The 18,328-nt window shown below is 43.4% G+C and overlaps 1 protein-coding gene across 1 annotated transcript in view; it reads left to right on the top strand.

Annotated features, from left to right (window-relative positions):
• Positions 1 to 18,328, top strand: part of Prep (prolyl endopeptidase) — a gene marked incomplete at its 5' end in the record, with an annotated part of 98,985 nt that overhangs the window by 74,091 nt on the left and 6,566 nt on the right. Inside the window, 3 exon segments of the mRNA XM_013510786.1 lie at positions 12,381 to 12,517; positions 14,867 to 14,961; positions 17,540 to 17,671. Of these exon segments, the coding sequence (XP_013366240.1) occupies positions 12,381 to 12,517; positions 14,867 to 14,961; positions 17,540 to 17,671 (364 nt within the window).

Genomic DNA, 18,328 nt, shown 5'->3' with positions numbered 1-18,328 from the left:
GTCACTCCTCTGTGGCTCCAGGCTGGGCCCCACATTTCTTCCAGTGCCTCGGTTCTGTGAGAAGAGGCATGTGGAATGGCTGAGACAAGATGTTGAGGCCAGGAAGTAGCACTGGGGATTTTAATGGCCGCTTGTGTCCCCTCAGCTGGTGACTCATACAGTGGGCCAAGCTGATGCCCCGCACTCTTCTCTGTTTTGGCGTCTGTCTTTGTATCCACCCCTCACCACTTGGTCCCTCCCTCTCTTCCACCCTCAGGAACAAACTCTTCCTGAGAGCTGTGATGCTTTCCCCACTAGCTTTGGGCCCCCGGCTGTGGTGCTAACGGCAGGGCTGGTTTATATGGTGTGAGGGGTGCAGTCACAGGGATATGAGCCAAGCACTGTGGCATTGGCCGTGAGCAGTTGACAGTGCACAGGGCCAGAGAGCACCAGGTGGTCCTGGTTGGAAGGCGCTGTGTGGGTGGGGCCAGCAGCCCAGCAGGCCCAGTTGGCCTCTAGGAAGTGGGGGAAGATGAGGGTCAGAGGGGTCTCCCTACCGACCGCGGCTTTGTGTGTTCATGACAGGGTAGTAGAAATACTGCATGAAATTCAACTAAAGAAGGTTTTTGTGCTCAGCGTACCGGCTGTATAGCCAGCTTTTCTGCCTACACCCCTGAAGCTTCATCATGCTCCCCATTTCTTGTCCACCGTCCCAAATGCTGTCACCAATATAGCATACAGTGTTCTTTTTGAGATCTTCCATGGACATAATTCAATTATTCATCTTCATTTTTCCTGGTTACTGCTGATAATGAAAGGCATATACATATGAGTCTATCTTTCTGTATGTTTTTGAAGCATTGCACAGTGGTGATACACAGTCTTTTCATCATAGTAGTGCTCAGGGTGAAAGATTACAGTTTCGCTGATAAGATTTCTGCTACGATTATCCTCCTGCACAAATACAGAACAACATGTCCTATAGCCAAGTGTAGAATATAAATCAAAAAGCATTTGTTCTTGTACTTTCACAGCAGGATTTCTGAACTTTGTGATTTGCCTTCACTTTCCCCCCTGTTTCTCCTGCCCCCTGGTGAGCTGCTTTCCAGGAGTGGTTTGTGGTGCTGCCTCTGAGCCTGGATCAGTCTCCTGTAATTGACCGTCTCTTTGCAGCCTGCCTTCAGCAGCCTGCGTCCACTCTGGCCTCACATTAGCCAGCAGGGGCGTGAAGTGCCCTGTGATGCTCCCAAGCTTCCTAACGATTGCTCCTTAAGTAACTGAAATCAGCCATGATGGGCTTCTTTTTGCCTCTTCCTCATCTGCAGGGTTTGTTTCGGTGGTTTGCATTTGTGTCTTCTGAAAGACTTAGATCATATTATAATAGCATTAGCTTTGCCCAGTGGAAACTTGTGTAAACCTCTCATGCCAGAGTTTTACTGCCAAATTCACCTTTTCAGTATTCTGGTCTTTCGTCTTCTGCAATAAAAACTGTCCCGCATGCATTTTCTCCTCTCCATGTTTTGCTGCATGTCAGTTTTCCCTGCAGACAAAATGGTAATTGGATATTATGCCAGCCTCTTAGTTGCCAGCATCCTGGTTGTAGGACTTTTGTCAGTGCTGCCCTCAATTCAGGGCCACACTCGGCTTCATGCAGTTTGATCCCCCAGCCTGCACCCTGCCGCCGGGAGCTGCCTGATTGCACAAACACCCGCTTTGCTTTCTCCGCACTAACATCTGTCTCTCTTTAATAGTTCACCCTTTTAAGGAGTGACTAACTACCAACCACAGAATTTTAAAGCTGCACAGTTTTCTTCTGTTCTATTAATGAACACTCTGGCTGAAGTTTGTCTTTTCAGCATTTTAGTTGTTTTATTTTTCTAGTGCAGTAAAATAAAAAAGTGGTGTGCTATAGCATGGAGCTAATGAGGATTTAAAATGGATTTCAAGTATCCTTGTCGGTTTTTTAATTATGCAGGTGCAGACTCATGCAGTAAATCACCATAGCTAAACAGTTTAAGAACCATAAAGTTCTTCTGCCCTGGCACTGCTAAATTAATAGACTAACAGCAACACATAAGAAAATGTCACATAGTCGATATTTTTTATTAGTAGTAAGTTGGGAATTTGTTACCTTAAAAAGCTTATGCAGTCCCTTAAGGCCTTAAGCAGAGTTAATTTTTATTTTATTATTTTCAGTCTACAAGCATGTCATGGCCGGACTCTCTAGGCTGCTCTGTTTGTATAGATTTGTAATGAAATGCCATTTAAAATGCTTTTTCTCATATTGTTTAACTGAAATACAGGGTACAGCTTGAGCATTCACTTATGTGTTTATCCAGCCCGTTTTCTAAGGGCATGCCGTCTTCTGGGTACAGTGCTATGAGCAGAGGAAAACAGATGCACAGCCCCAGCAGGAGACACATGGAGGAGCAGCAGCAGTGCCAGCGAGGTTCAGGAGGGGCTCCCCACCCAGAGCAGGGGCCCGGAGATTTATGGGTCCCTTCTTCCTGTGGCTAAGAGCATGCAGTCTGCAGCCAGAAGTTCAAATTCTGACTCCGTCATTTAAAGATGTGTGGCGTGGGCTAGTTATTTCCACGTGTCAGAACCACCCCAGTAGAAAAATGGTCATATCCATAGTGTAGATCTCATGTGGGTTAAAAATGAGAGGACATTTCTGAAATCCTTAGACTAATGCTGGTTACATGGAAAGAACCCCTAGATAAGTACTTTAAATAAATCAAGTAATATAAAGGTGTATTTTGACTGAAGAACTAACAAAATTCTATTACAGAAAATATAGAGACTAAGTGGCAGGCATTTAATATTTGTTTTTAAACCTGTGAGAACTCAAGTTGATAGTTAAGGTGTGTAGGAGTGAACTACTGTACTATATCTCTAGGCTCTGTTCCTGGGGGCTAGGCTGCCTTCTGTTTCTTGTGTTATTGGTTATTTTAACATTTGTCAAGCAAGGAATGACTTTCTAACAGGCTCTGAAGTGAAGTGAATGGCCATTTATACTCTTCAGTGTCTTCGCCTTCACTAGCAATACCGTATTCAAGAGAAGGGGGAACCTGCCTGAGGTGTAACTTTGAGGGCTCCTGGGGGCGGGAGTGAAATCCCGAGAGCCAATAGTGGTCTTTTCAGGGGTGATTTAGTCATCAAAGCAGGTAACAGTGGGCTTGGAGCTCTGTGGAGTGGCATTTTCATTAGCGAGGACAGTTGAAGCTGGGAAGGATTCACCAAGGCTGAAAGCAGAGTAAAAAACCCAAACCCTAGATATTTCAGTGTGTAGAGGCGGGGAGGCATTGCCTGTTTTCAGTAGAGTTTTCTAGATTAAAAGGAAGATTTTTAGGAGATTCATCTGGTAACAGGTGCCTTAAGATTGGGAACCAGAGTCCAGTTAGATGGCAGGAATAAGATGGTGGGGGAGAGGCAGCCAGGGTGGGGTACGTATTTGAGGGTCAGAAAGAGGGTATTTAATACGCAGTTTTACTTCATGCATTCAGCAGACAGTGACTGATTGCAAACAGTGCCGAGCTCACCACCCCCAATGATGGCTGCATCATGCAGGAGCAGAGCACACACCTGCAGCCCATGGGTGGCCTAAACCCCACTGAGTGAGTGAGCCTTATCCCGGGAGCGCCCTCCTGTACCACAACAGAAGCTGCTTCCTCTGGGTCCCTGCCTGTTAATGAAAATGTCTGCTGATTTGTTTCATTGACTACAAGGAGACCAAAGCAGTGGGACAGAAGCTGGCCTTCCTAATCTACAAATCAAGTCAACGTGTTCATCGTAGTCCTGTGTGGCCTTGTGCCTCCAGACACCTGGCCACCTCCCAAATCCCACTAACCCCCCAAGCCCATTGCATAGGACCGGTTGTGCCTCTCGCAGTGCTCTGCTGTCCTTGAGTTCAGAACTTCCTCTTGCTATTTCGGATATCAATCCGTGGTTTGAAATGGAAAAAGCTGTATTATTCCAAAGGACAGATGGCCGAGCCTTAGAGAGCTGATGAAGACCCGCAGAGACTGGAATGTAGCACTTAGCACATTATTAGTGCTCCAGAGTGAAAAGAGATTTTTAAATAGTTTGATTTTGCTGTTGTTATTGAGGTACCCTATAGGAGTTTTGGGGGTTTTTTTTTTAAGAGAAAAGAGCAAAAACAAAATAACAAAGACAAAGACAAAAAACAACACAAAAGCTATAAAAATGATACAGAATTTTAAAATAAGATGATAGGAAATGAACAGTGGTTGTTGTGTTACTTACTGTTATCCTCAGAGTAGTTGCTCAGATGGCCAGATACAGGCATGCAAGATTGATCAAACAATTAAACATTAACTGTTCCTTTCAATAAACCAATAGAAATTAGTAGTATAATTATTTTAGCTATCTTGTATGTGTGTTTATATTTACTTATTTATTTATTTCCCTTCCTGTAGGAGTTTTTAAAGCCTCAGTGTAGCCACTCGCCCCAAAATGTTCAGCCATCATTTGAAAAACTAGAGCAGTCTGGAATAGACTTTCCTTTATATTTTCTGCCCAAAGGTGACTCTTAAACAACTTCTACTCCCTCAGAGTTAAATGCCTGGAAAACAGGATTACAACCTTCTAGTGCCAGACTAGTATCTTTAACTTTAGCGCAATACAAAGATGTGCAGTTCCCCCTCCCCACTTAGTCCCAGAAAGTTCTACATAGACTTGTTTGACAAGGTAATGGAGCACAGAGGTTGCCTCCTGCCCCGCATGGAATGCCTTTTTCCTTTCTTGCCGTGGCAGTGGAATCTTGGGCGTTGTGCTCCTTGTCAGATTTATTGGCCACACTTAGCACAGGCCACACAAGTGGCCTGTGCCAACTCTGATAAAAGGAGACGCTCAAGGCCCTTTTATGAACATTCTCTTTCAGACCTCTCAGGCTCTAAAATTAGGCAGGCGTTGCTCTCGCCAGGCATCCTCCGCCCTGAAGGGCTTGCCTCCTGCGGTCTACCTCTCTCTTCAAACAGGCCCGCGTTCCACTGGTGGTGATAACCGGAATCCAGCCATTTTCCTCAGATAGCTTCCAGTGTGGCATGGAAGATTGCTTTAGGGAACTTAAATAGTTGCACATATATGAGTGTCTTACAGAACCTGATTTTATGACTAAATGCATTTATCTCAAAAGTATTTTTAGGGGAGATAGTGTTTCCATAACTTGTGTCATTCTCTTGAAAAAAAAGTCACGTTCCCTTGATTTGTTATGTTTACTCCTCCTCTCTTCCCTCTAAAGGAAGATGTTTTTATTTCATCTGTTTGAAACAAGATTCACGTTAGGACATTTACACATATGTTCAGTGACTGGCGTGTTGTATGAGACACATGGCAGAGGTAACCACTTTCTATTTGGTAGTGTTCTGGAGAGCCGCCTTTTGACCTTATGAATGGGTCATTTCTGTAGTGTTAGCCTATGTTCTTTATATAAATTTATAGTTTTCTTCAATATTTCTTTTTTTTTTTTTTTTAAGAATTCAGCTCAGGGATCTCTGAGCTCTTATCTATTAAACATTCATTAGAACAGTCTCAATTTATTGTTTTAATAATCTGTCTTCAAGATGGTAACATGTCTGTGGAGAAGGATCAACTTTATAAGCAAAATTAGAAATTATTTTAAATGTAATTGATTGATGTCTTCCTTATAGCATGCGGTTCTGGAGGCTGGAAGTCCAAGAGCATAGTGCTGGTGTCCGGTGGGGGGTTCTTGCTGTGTTAGGACATGGCAGAGGGCAACACATGCCAAGACAGAGCCAGCAAGTGTCAGCTCAAGTCTGTTGTTCTTTCTTCATAAAACCACCAATCACATCGTGAGGGCCCCACCCTGATGCCCACATCCCAGTTCCTTCCCAAGGTACCTCTCCTCAATACTGTCAGCCTATGAATTTGGGAATGAATTTTCAGCAAGAGTTTCAGAGGGAATATTCAAACCATTGTGATTACTAAGAAAGTTGGAATTGCTTTCCTTTCTATTCATTCTTTTTTTTGGGGGGGGGGAGCAGGGGGAGTTACTGGTACCAGGAATCGAACTCACGACCTTGCGCTTTCCAGGCAAGCACTGTGCTGCTGAGCTAAATCCCCAGCGCCCCCACCCTTTTTTTTTAAGAGACAGATTTTTACTATGCAGTTTGAATTCACAGCTAACCTCTGGCCTCAACCTCCCGACTGCTGGGATTATAGGCATGGCTCACCACACCCAGCCTGAATTGCTTTCCTTAGGATTCTCTCAAGCATATTTTGTTTCATTTGCAAAGTGAATTCTCAGTCTTTCAAAAATACTATCAGATTGTATAGTAAAACAACATGGGAAGATATAGTGGGATTTTTTCCAGCAGACTCAGTTTATTTTCATCTGTCTTCACGATGGTAACACTGATGACTGTGGAGAAGGATCTTCCTTTGAAGCAGAATCATAATAACCATCTTTGTATCTGGAATATGGCTTTTGAAATGCTTTCCTGTTTCCTTCTTAAGGACAGACTCAAAACAGTGAAGCAGTAAGGTGTAGCCCCTGCAGCAGAATTCCATGAATTCCATCAAGACTCGTGGCCTTTGCCCAGGAAGAAAAATAAATGTATGAAATCCATGCCAAAGGCTCTCACATTTGCACCAGTATGCATCGTGGGGTCTAACAAAGACATTTATAAGGAAGTAGTGGTTTGAATTGAGTTACTTCCTTGTTCCAGACCTGAGAGACTTTGGAGGTGATTTGCCATAAACCACCAGTGTTACCTTGGCAAATACCTTCATGGACTTTATTTTGTCATTTGTAAAATAAGGGAAGACAGCAGGTTTGGAGGAGGCCCTGGAGTGACAGCGTCTCCTTAGCTGAAGTCTCTTAAAAGTCCCGGGATTTGGGATTGTGGAAATCCCTCCTCAGGGCTGAGGAAGAATCGATAGCAGCCTTGTTTGCCAGGTGGCTCAGTCTGCTGAGAATACCTTCTTTTTTTTTTTTTTTGGTTTTTCTCCGGTACCAGGAACCAAACTCATGACCTTGCGCTTGCCAGGCAGGCGCTTTTGCCGCTGAGCTAAATCCCCAGCCCCGAGAATACCTTCTGTCCCTCCCATAGGCAGTGGGTCCTTACAGCCTCCTGTGCCCACTGTTGCTGGTTTGAAATGGGAATGACATGGTTGCACTGCCATAAGTCTCCAAGATGAAGATGTTGTTTTGGGGGGTTCAGGGAATGTTTTTTGGTTGTTGGGTTTTTTTTTTTTTTTTTTTTTTATTAATGAGCATTTTTAAATACAGGAAACTCAGCAGTGTCCATTTAACCCCGTGTAGCGGCAAGCTTTTTGGCCTCTGCCTTTTCCAGTGTGGCAGTGAAAGTCACAGATTTTGGACCTAGGACTTTGCCTCCTACCAGTAATAGCAGTTCTCACCGCTGGTCCTAATAGTCTCAATCAGCGTAGCTAGAGCTCCCTTGTCCTCCAAGGTAATCTGTATGCAGGTAATGCCAGTCTTCTGGGGTGACCCAGGCTGCCCTTACGCGTGAGGATGCCACAGTGAGATCCACAGCCCAGACAGCCCCCACCAGCTGAGTCACCGTTTTCTCTGCCAAGGGAGAGATAGTCTTAGCCCTTCTCACAGGACAGGTAGCCTGTGCATGTAGGTGTCGTCTGCTGCCAGCTTTCTTTGCTGCCCCTTTGAATGGTCTCTGCTGTGTACTTGTGAGCCAGCTTAGGCGGCTGAGTAATTTAACTGCTCTTCAAGGTCTAGGTGAACTGGTCACTCTTGGCCCCAAGTCTAAGTCAACTGGTTAATCACAGGAGACATTTAGCTGCTTCTAGAGGACAGTGCTTTGTCACTGCAGCTAGATGGAGTAGGGCCACTTGACAGCAGCTGGGGTCCCTGTAGCCTGGATGGCCATCTTCCTCAGTGGCCTTTTCTTCCCAGAGAGAGGAGTCACCTCCTTTTTGGTCTCTTGCTTCTTCACAGCAGTAGGGGCCTTTGGCCAAGGAATTTTCAAAGGGGAACAAATGAAAGCGAGGCAGAGCAGCTTTCTTAATTGAGTCTTAGTTTTGGCCAAGCTTTGGCTGGCAAGCTTTGACATTTAGAACGGACTATGGCTTTGATCACTGTCATAGGGGATGTTTCTTATTTGCCATGTCCCTGATGAAGGCATAAATGTTCTCCAAGACAGTCCCTCTTGGGCTGGGGATATAGCTTAACAGCATAGCACCTGCCTGGCAAGGTCGAGGTCCTGAGTTTGATTCCTGGTACCAAAAAAAAAAAAAAACAACAGTCACTCTTGCACCATCTTACAGTACTGCCCATCTCACCCAACAGGAGTTCTTTGGTGGTGCTTTATAGTCTGCACTAAGGTGAAAAGGTGCTCCAGGCACAGGCTCCTTATTGAACTAGATATGTCACATAACCCATTTGCTCTGCCCTGATAGAAAGATGGAGGACAGGGCCCATAGCTTCGTATGATGCCTTAGCCTTAGATGACAGACAGACTTTTCCCACTACTCACATGGGCATCTGTTAGATCCCACGTGACCACTTTTTTTCCTGTCCATTAAGTTCCTGTAAAAGCTTTCACATCCCATTTTAGGGTGGTGCCCATGATAGACACACAAAAAGAGTAAATACAAACAAATGAATAAATACAAGACAAACGAGCTGATGGCTACACTAATTACCCTGATCTGATCATTGCACTTCGCATGTGTCACACACAGTGTACCCCATAAATATGTACAATTTTGTGTCTGTTTAAAATTTTTTAATTTAAAAAGATTAATAGGTATACAGGCAGCTCTTTCGGTATAAGAAAAAGGAAATCTTTTTGCTTCTTAACTGGAACCTGAGTATTATAACAATACCCATCCACCCACTGGAAAAAAATGCACGGATTTGAGCACTGGCAACTGTCTAGTCATGAAGCATGAGTGGCTTTCATATTATATACATATATGAGTGATGTAATTTATGTGTACGTCAGTGAGCAAATGTAATTGTGTGTACATCCCTACAATGAAATACCAGGCAGCCACTTTTTTCACAAGGTAAATCTAGGTGTTTAAACCTGGAAACAATTCCGTGGTCTCTTGCTAAATGATGGTAGGCAAGTTATAGCCCAATATTTGCCTGATTCTCTTTACTGCTATATGAATAACCTATGTATTTGTGACGTGCATGAATAGGTGTGTATCTGTGGGCTTAGGAACAAGTTGGGAAGCGTGCACCCCTGAATAAAGGTGGAGACGATGGGAGAGCAAGGGGAAAGGCCAAAACATTCATAACCCTTGAGAGAACAATGAGTCAGGACAGAGGAGTAAACAGAACAGTTGGGAGCTATGGGTGTAAGCTACTCCAGGTAAATTCATTTGGAAGGGAGAGAAAGTTGGAAATTTAGACTGAGGGACAGGAAGAGTGGTACCAAGGGGTGTTGTAGAAGAAATCTGAGTCTGTACACTGAGGAAAGAAAAAGTTGAAGAAGTAAGTAGGAATTAGAACAGTGGCGTAGTGGTGGAAGAGGCAAGGCGTGGAGTCAAGACTGAGTGGCCCTTCTTTCTGTGGGGTTGCAGAGGGTGAGTGAGGCTAGAAGGTGTGAGAATTTCAAGCTCTGAGAAGATGGGTCAGAGAAAAGGGAAAAGAAAGCAAATGAGCAGGTGGTGTTAGCAGTAGAAGAAAGTGGAAAATATTGGAAACAGCTCTTCTGGAATTGATTCGGATTGGTGGGGAGATGGGAAAAAAAACAAGGAATTCATTTTGTGGTGCGGGTAATTCCAGAGCCCAGCTGCGTTCTGGTGGTGTGAATTTGAGATGAAGCGAATCAGTATTCCTTGAGTGTCCCGCTGCCCAAGGGAGGAGGGGGAATCTAGTGGATTAAGGTTAGAATTACAGGATTTTAGGCATTAGTGACATTTAAAAGGCTGCCCAGGGCTTCTAAACTGGGTAAGACAGCCCAAGGGAAACCAACAGCAAGAGAAAATACGAGGCAAAGTGGTACCGGGGAGTTGAAGTGTCAGGAAGCAGCGAGAGACGGAGCGCTTCAGAAATACGTGGAGGGGCTGAGAGTCAGTCCCTGGGAAGCGCTCCGTCCAGGTGGCCGGTTGAGAGGACACACGAGCAGTGAGCCTGCGGCGGTGAGCGAGGCAGGGACTCTCAATGAGGTGCGTAGTTAGGAGGTTGTGGAGGGAGCACTGTCTCGAGCAGATGCTTCCGCTAAGATAGTATCATGAGATAGTTTCTCCTTGGCTCCCTTGATGACGCTGTTGCCTGAGATTTAAAACGTGCCCTAAACTCTTCCCAGCTCAGATGTGAAGGCCCCTCTTTCAGCTCATCAGCCCCAGCCAGTCACTGCAGGCGATCCTTTACTCTGCCTCAGCTAGTGCCCGCCCACACCATTACACTCCATGAGTAGCTGCCAGCTGGCACTAAATATCTTTAAATACAGCTGTCCCCTCTGATAATTTTGAGCTCTGCTGTATATTCTTCATCGTTTCTAAACTGCCAAGTTTACTGTATCTCTACGTATTTCTCTCCAAAATCAGAAACTCCTATTTGCCTGGCAAGTTTCAAAGAACAACCAGACTTGAGGGCATCGATCTCAGTCCTGAAATGCCCACCTCTAAATCCACACAGCCTCCCCTTCCCACCCCTGTTGTTTATTTCCAAGGACTTCGTGTGGCAACTTGCTTTTTAGAGCAGAACTGCTCCACCAAAAGCTTTGGATATTGTGTGGTTCCAGACCACACAAAGCATAAAGGCTTATGTCCTTGACTGTCACACGGGAGGTCGGCAAGATGTTTATGAGCCGGAGCACATTTCCACTGTCGGCTGGGTAAAGACCACGTTTGCCCAAAGAGAAAGCTATTTCCATCCTTTCTGCCTGCAAAAAGCCATTATCAGCTTCTTGGGGCTCATCATTTGCTCTATGGCTTATCGCTTGAATGGCATTTAATGTTCCCTTCCTTATTCTTTTTTTCTTAATTGTCTATCCAAAAAAATAATGAATTTGGAAATGATTACTGAACTTACTGGAGATGGCCCATATATAGAAAGGTTTGGTAAGCCTTAATTATCAGTAATGGAGAAAATGTCTTTGTTTAACAAGGAACAATAGGATTTCTCTGTTGTCCCTCCTCAGCGCTCTATCGCCAGTGTGTGTAACAGCTAAACCTATAAAGTTGAAGATGCATTGAGGATCTTGACCTTTAGAAGGGAAGTTGAATGTGAAATGTGTTTTTTATGGAAAAAAATAGTTTTCGTAACAAAATAAGAATAATAATAGGTAACATACTGTGTATCATTGTCTCCAAAGTAGTGGTGGAGAGACAAGATTCTTACAAAGAAAATACAGAAATGAAGCAAAACTAGTAGTATAAATGAAATGAATGAGCAAATATATTACAATATTTTTGATCCAGTGAAGTGTGTTTTTAAGAGGAGAAGTCTCTCTAGGTTGTTTGGTGGCGTGGCAGAATCTGACTGCATTGCTGAGAGGTGTGAGGGAAAACGGGACAGAACCCCTGTTTGCTTATGTGCCCCATGAAGGCCTTGTGACATGTGTGATGGCAGCATTTTGATGAAAAACTGAGGCTGAGGGAGGGAAAATGACTGATCCAGGGGCATCTAGATAAATAGTTGTAGAATAATGCTCCTGTTAATGGTCATGGGCTGGGGTTAACTATGTAGTAAGCCTGTGTTTGGTAAATCATTAGGTGTTATCATGTAGGTAGAGCCTAACTAAAGGTGTGAAGACGTAGGCTTGAATTAGTGCTACAGTGAATTTGAGAACTGTTAGTAATAATAAGGTAATAAAGCTTGCCAGGGCTGGTGGGGGACTAATAGAAATTAAGATTGAAGCAGCCCCTCCGATTAGGTGTATAAGTAAGTGACCTGCAGTGATGTTAGCGGTTAGTCGAACTGCTAAAGCTATTGGTTAGATGAACAAACTAATTGTTTCAGTTGCTACAAGCATTGGGATGAGCATGAGTGGGGTACCTTGGGGTGGAAAATGGGCTAAAGATGCTTTGGGTTTATAATGGAACCTTAAGATTACTGTTCCTGGTCAAAGTGGAAGAGCTATTCCTAGGTTTGTGGGTAGTTGTGTTGTTGGGGTGAAGGAGTTGGGGAGAAGGCCTAGAACATTAGTTGACCCAATAAATAGGATTAGAGAAATTAATATTAAGGATCAGATTCGCCCTGTTTTCAGACCCGTGCTCTTTTTACTATTCTGCACCATCTTCATAAAGCAGAAAGATGCCTCACATCACATAGCCCTTTATTAAGTGCTACTGGATTTTAACTTTGCTGCTGTCCATGTTAAAGAGAAAACTTAACTACTCGTTGATATTTGCCATTTAAAAGCATGCAGGTGATTTCTAAATACTGTAAAATCTAAGTATTGTGCTTTCTTTTGTTCTAGATTTTCTACCCTAGCAAGGATGGTACAAAGATTCCAATGTTCATTGTCCATAAAAAGGCCATAAAATTGGATGGCTCACATCCTGCTTTCTTATATGGCTATGGTGGCTTCAACATATCCATTACCCCCAACTACAGGTAAGCGTGCAAATACTCTTGGCACTTGGCATTTGCATCCATTCCATTGTGATCAAACAGAGGCTGGTCTACTAAATCATGTTCTAATATACTTGACTGTATATTTTCTTCTTGGTGTTTGTGGAGAAGGGCAGGATTATGTCATAACTACCTGAATTTTGGCTCAGGAATTACAGAACTATTACAAGCTAATCTTGTTTGGTTTTTGTTTTGCTTTTCTCAGTGGAATCAACTGAGAACTAGATGGTGAAACTATAGATGTGTGGCTACAAGAGATTGGTATCCATTGAAACTATCTTATCATTCAGCCATAAATATATTTTCTGAAGCCTCTATTACTTGATTCATTTTAAATTGTTTTTTGTTCATTGTTTCTGTGATTATTTCATATATAACTTATGTGTAGAGAGAAGAAACATTTATACATTGCTACATATATACACACACAGTAACTTTTTTCACACTGGATTTTAATAGCCTAGTCCTCGTATAAAATGAAATTATCATTGAGCATTTTTCATAAAAATAAAAAGTTCCCAATCAGCAAGTCAGTCGGCTTTAAGCCATCTTCTAGAGTTGTGTATGAAATTTGATACACAGATTTATTCAGGATCCTATTTGGGAAGAGGTTCGTGGACTGGTTTACCAGGAAGCTGCCACAAATTCAAGACAGATTCAACTGGGTGTTCCAGAGTTGACTATAAGGAAGCGTGTACTTTGCTTTGAACACTAACTAGAATAACTCATTATTTTAGATTTAATGAAGGATGAAACATGGTTCGTACTCTCAGGTGGTTTGTAACTGAATTGTAGACTACCGTGAACATTTAGCTAAAGAGTTTGGTTTTATCTCTTTGTTAGTGAGGAGCTGGTGGAGGTTTTTGTATAAAATCATGATGTAGAGTAATATTTCATGATGTAGATTTGAATGACGTCTTTATATGGCTAAACTGAAGGGACTGTAGGATAATGTCACAATGGATGCTATTCATTCTTTCCATTCTTGTAGCGCCATATCCCAGGCACCAGTCCGGGCATACTCTGAACCCTGGTTGAAAGAGAAGCCCACAAACAGGCTTCTTAGGCAATGAGACTTGTTATCTCATTCGTACATCCAGGTGGATGTATATCTAGTATATGTAGATGATAAAGTCATACGTCACAAATAGTTGACTTTGGTTCATTAAATTAGCCTAATCCTTACAGGGTAAAATATGCCATTGTGTGTCACTGTTTATCACTCAGAGTGGAAAGTGACAAGCTTCAGTTTCAAGTCAGAGTGATGCTCGAGTGAAGGGCAGCAAGCGTGTGTCAGCCAGTGAGTAGCAAAAACTTGCATCCTGAGCGCCATTCCCTGGGTCCTAACAGAGATCCAGACCACACAGTTCTACTGCACCACTGCGGCGAAAAGCTTTAGTCTTGGTTCATTTATGCAGTAAAAACTGACTAAGCTTTTAAGACAAAAGATGTTAGTGTACAGTTGTTTTTTCTAAACTAAAGCCCAGGATTTAGGTTTAATTGCAGTGTTGGTGCTTCACAGTGAGTAAGTGGGCTTGGGGTTGTGGTTTGGGCACCCGTCTCTAAAGTTTGCCATCCATGATCCAGGGCCTCAGGTTTATAGAAGCCCTATTGCCCTCATTCCTCAAAGGAAGAATAATAAAATTCTCAGAAGTAATTCTCAAAGCCGAGTTAATTTTTACCACAAATAGAAAATGTCATCCGTACTCTTGGACCACAATTTAAAAGATGGTTGGGGGGACTTTTCTCAATACTGTACTTTCCTGTTTTCAGAAGGTACTGAGTGAGGCCCTGAGCGCGTTATGCTTGCCCTCTAGTCTGTGCTTGATCTCCTCTACCCCCTCACACCCGTATTGGCACTTTAACATCTAAAGTGTCTTTAGAACTGGAAGACACTTTCAAAATCCATGTCCCAGAAAGAGCTTTTTGCCAACTTGAACACTCCAGAGAGACCAACAGAATGGGAGCAGGGCTACTATTGGGTACCCGGTGAGCCTAGCACCATTCTTGCCGGTGTGGCTGCTTTGTTTCCCCAGAGCAGTTGTTTTAAGGATAGAGTCATTGTGGAATGCGGGCTTCCAGTTTTTTCTCTGTCTGCATCAAGAATTATGTGATTAAATATTCACCAGTATGGAAAAGGGAGATATACTGGTGAGCTTTGTAGGTGAACACTGATCAGATGTTGTATTTTTCTGTGTAACCAAATGATAGATACTATCAGGCTGTTTTCCCTGGAGTGTTCTCATTTGCTTTGTCTCACACTGGAGGGAGAGAGCACGGTGCTCAGGGACAGGCGTCACTGGAAGGTTAACTGTTTCCACTGTTTCTTAGTGTGTCTAGGCTCATTTTTGTGAGACACATGGGCGGTGTCCTCGCAGTGGCCAACATCAGAGGCGGCGGTGAATACGGAGAGACGTGGCATAAAGGTAGGGTATTTTCACTACAGAAATTCCAGTCTGGCAGAGCCAAAGCTCAGCATGTGCTGATCCTTCTGTTTAAATGAGCTGTGGAGTCAGGAGAAGAAAGGAATAGACGAAGGAAAAATAAAGGCTGTTTTCCAGCATACCACAGGCAGCATTCCCCCTTTAGAATCAACTCACCTTCTCTCTTTTTTTTTTTCTGGTACTGGGAATTGAACTCACGACCTTGCGCTCTCCAGGCAGGCGCTGTGCCGCTGAGCTAAATCCCCAGCCCCTCAGCTCACCTTTTCTTATTTTCCTTATAGTCTAGGATAGTGAAGCATCATTCCCCACAGACCAGAATCACAGCTGGGATTTTTTGTAAAGCATGTAAAGTATTTTTAGTTATCAATGTCAGGAGTAAGTCTGTTGGTATTTGTTTTATCTCCTGGTAGCCTTCTTTTCGCAGTTCAGCACTACTGAGCTGTCTTGAAGCAGACTTCAAAGCAGGTCTTCCCTTGAAAGGGGAGTCCTGCAACTTTCCTGTTGCTGTTGTGGTCAGCTCCTTGTTCCCCATATTGCTGAGAAATACTATCCTCCTACCACTGCCTCTGGGGCTCTGGCATGTGGTAGGCAGAAGAACGCACTCATGTGTCTTCTGGGATTTTATTCAGGCTTCACTCTCTGGCTCCCTGAAGCTTGTGTTCTGGTTGAGTAGTCTGCAGCTTCATATCGCAGAGGTCACAGTTTTGTATGAAATGATTTTTAAAATCACGCCTCTTCCATTTCTCTCTATGTAGAACCTTGCCCTCCCCCAGGCTTTTGTGTAGCTGGAATTGAATCCATAGAGCAAATAACAGGCTGATGAGGGTGTTTTTCACTCGCCTTGGGGCAGTGTCCTTGGGAAGGGGTCACGGGAGACACTTCCACTTCCTCCCACTCCACGTTTCCCCTGCCTCATCAGCTGCCATTTATAACACCTGCTGGACAAAGGTGGCCACCGGTGCTTGGGGTGGGTCACCAGGTGAGCAAGGTCTTCGCGCATGATAGGGACATCAGGGAACACGCTTTAGACCTGCACCTCCCCTTGTTCGTCCTTACCTAAGTTTCTGGTCAAACACCAAACTACTGGATCCTTTTAGAGAGAGTGAGAGCTCCCAATTAACACATGGCTCCTGCCTGGCTTGCTGAGCGAACTGCTTGGTGTCCAGTGTCCTCCCCAGAGACTGTGGGTTCTCATCATATTTGAAGCTACGTGGAATTCATTTGCATCATTTTGAACTGATGTAGAAAAAAAAATAATCCTACCATGAATCTGGTATGAAAAGATGACTGATGAAAGTCAGTATAACATTTCTACATACCATATGTTTGATTCACATCCCAAATTCATATGCTGTGTGGACCCGGATTTTCTGCTTCCATGGCATATGTAACAGTATGGACTCCAGCACACACCCCATGTGCAGAGCCTGACCCTGTGACCTTCTCCCAGAAGAACTGGATTCTCCTCTACTAAAGCCCTCTGGTCATCGGACACCCACCATGATCTGACATAGAGGATGCCCTTGTCCCACAGGGCTCATTTTCTCACCTTTTTGTTAATTAGAACCAACTCATTGTCCAAAGCCTGTGGAGTAGACAGGTTGGAGCTTGACTAAGGCTGATGCATAAACTTTCTCCTAAGTTAGGCAGCAAAAGAGCTAAAAATGGGCCTTTTCCAGTTAAGCCTAATATATAGGACATTGATAGATCTAAATTCCATTCTGTTCAGTGGGTTTCAAATGTAATACCCTTTAAAAATATAGTCATATACCCTAAATGATATTATTCCTGCAAACTAAGTAAGCCTAGCTGTTCTAATTCACAGATAATTTCTTATTAAAATCTTAATAACGTTTGTTTTGATATGAAAAAAATTCCTTCACTAGCACTGCTTCATCTTTAATTGAATTTTTCTGCAGAAGTGGTTAAGCTCAAATATCTAATTAGATCTGTGTCTGCTTTCTGTTCATCTCAGAGGCAGTTATTTCAGACATCTGTTGCTTTTTGAGGACGTGCCTGTGGCATTCGGTCTTAGTTTTAGATATTCTGTGACCCTGGAAATTTTCTAAGTAACTTCTCTGGTTTAAATCATGGCAGTGACATACAGATGATAAATCTCAGACTTCCTTGGGGACACACTTGAGATTTTTTTCAATTTAAGCCTTGAAAAACCCCAGTGTGCCCTGCTAAAGACCTGCCACACCACCCAATTTCTACTTTTTCTTTAAATTAATAACTATAGGAGAAATCACATCTTTACTTACCCATTTCAAACTCCGGCAGAGAGGAGGGTGAGTTTGGTCTTCAAGGGAATATGGAGCAAAGTCTGTTCTCTTAACAAAATAAAAATTTTCCATATAGGTTAGCAGTTACGGTATTGATACATTTCCACAGTACATGAAGTTTAAATTGAGGCATTTCTTTAAATGTAGTTTAGGACTGTAGTCATAAGTGAGTCACTAGTTGAAATTGTGCCCTGTTGTCATTTGAATTTTTTCAGAGTCGACTTATTTTTTGTGTTTGTGTTTTGTTAATTATCTTTCACTTTGGCATATTGTAGGTGGTATCTTGGCTAACAAACAAAACTGCTTTGATGACTTCCAGTGTGCCGCTGAATATCTGATCAGGGAAGGTTACACATCTCCCAAGAGGCTGACTATTAATGGAGGTTCAAATGGAGGCCTCCTAGTGGGTGAGAATGGGCTGTTATTCATTGTACGTAACCTGGGAGGGGTTTTGGGTAGTCTGTCCTTAGCCAGCTCCAGTTTATGGGTAGGAACAAGGCAAAAAAGGTCCAGTAGTGTGGTAGATCCAGTTGTATGGTGGCACATGCCTCTAACCCTGTCTGTCGGGTTAAATAACCCTTAGTTATTGCAGGCTGAGCAGGCCCGCAGTCTCCCAAGTGAGTGGATGGTGAAGGCTTAAATAAATGAGACAGAGGAAATGATTTCAGGGATCCAGGAGTAACCAGTAACTCACAGAGGTTTACCGACTATGAGTCCACTGCCTATCTTCAGACAAGGTGCCTAAGCTTCAGACAACTCACAAGTAAACATGGAAAGCCAATTGGTTAATATTAAATCCCACTCAGCCACTTGTAGTGGTCTCCAACACCCATCTGCTCCAGGAGGCTCAGGCAGGAAGACTGACAGTTCAAAACCAGCTTGCGCAACCTAGCAAGACCCCGCCTGGAGGAGAGGGGGCAGGCAAAATCCATTTGTATTTGAGCACCTAGTAAATGACATGCAAAAAGATAGCAGAGCCCACATCATACTGAATTCCACACACTGAATTCCACATACAGGAGTTCCACACACTGCTCTGAGCTCTTCTCCCCCAATGAACTAAA

Source organism: Chinchilla lanigera, unplaced genomic scaffold (assembly GCF_000276665.1).
Source record: "Chinchilla lanigera isolate Chin_1 unplaced genomic scaffold, ChiLan1.0 scaffold00010, whole genome shotgun sequence".
Classification (NCBI taxonomy): Eukaryota; Metazoa; Chordata; class Mammalia; order Rodentia; family Chinchillidae; genus Chinchilla; species Chinchilla lanigera.
This window is presented reverse-complemented; position numbering and strand designations above follow the sequence as displayed.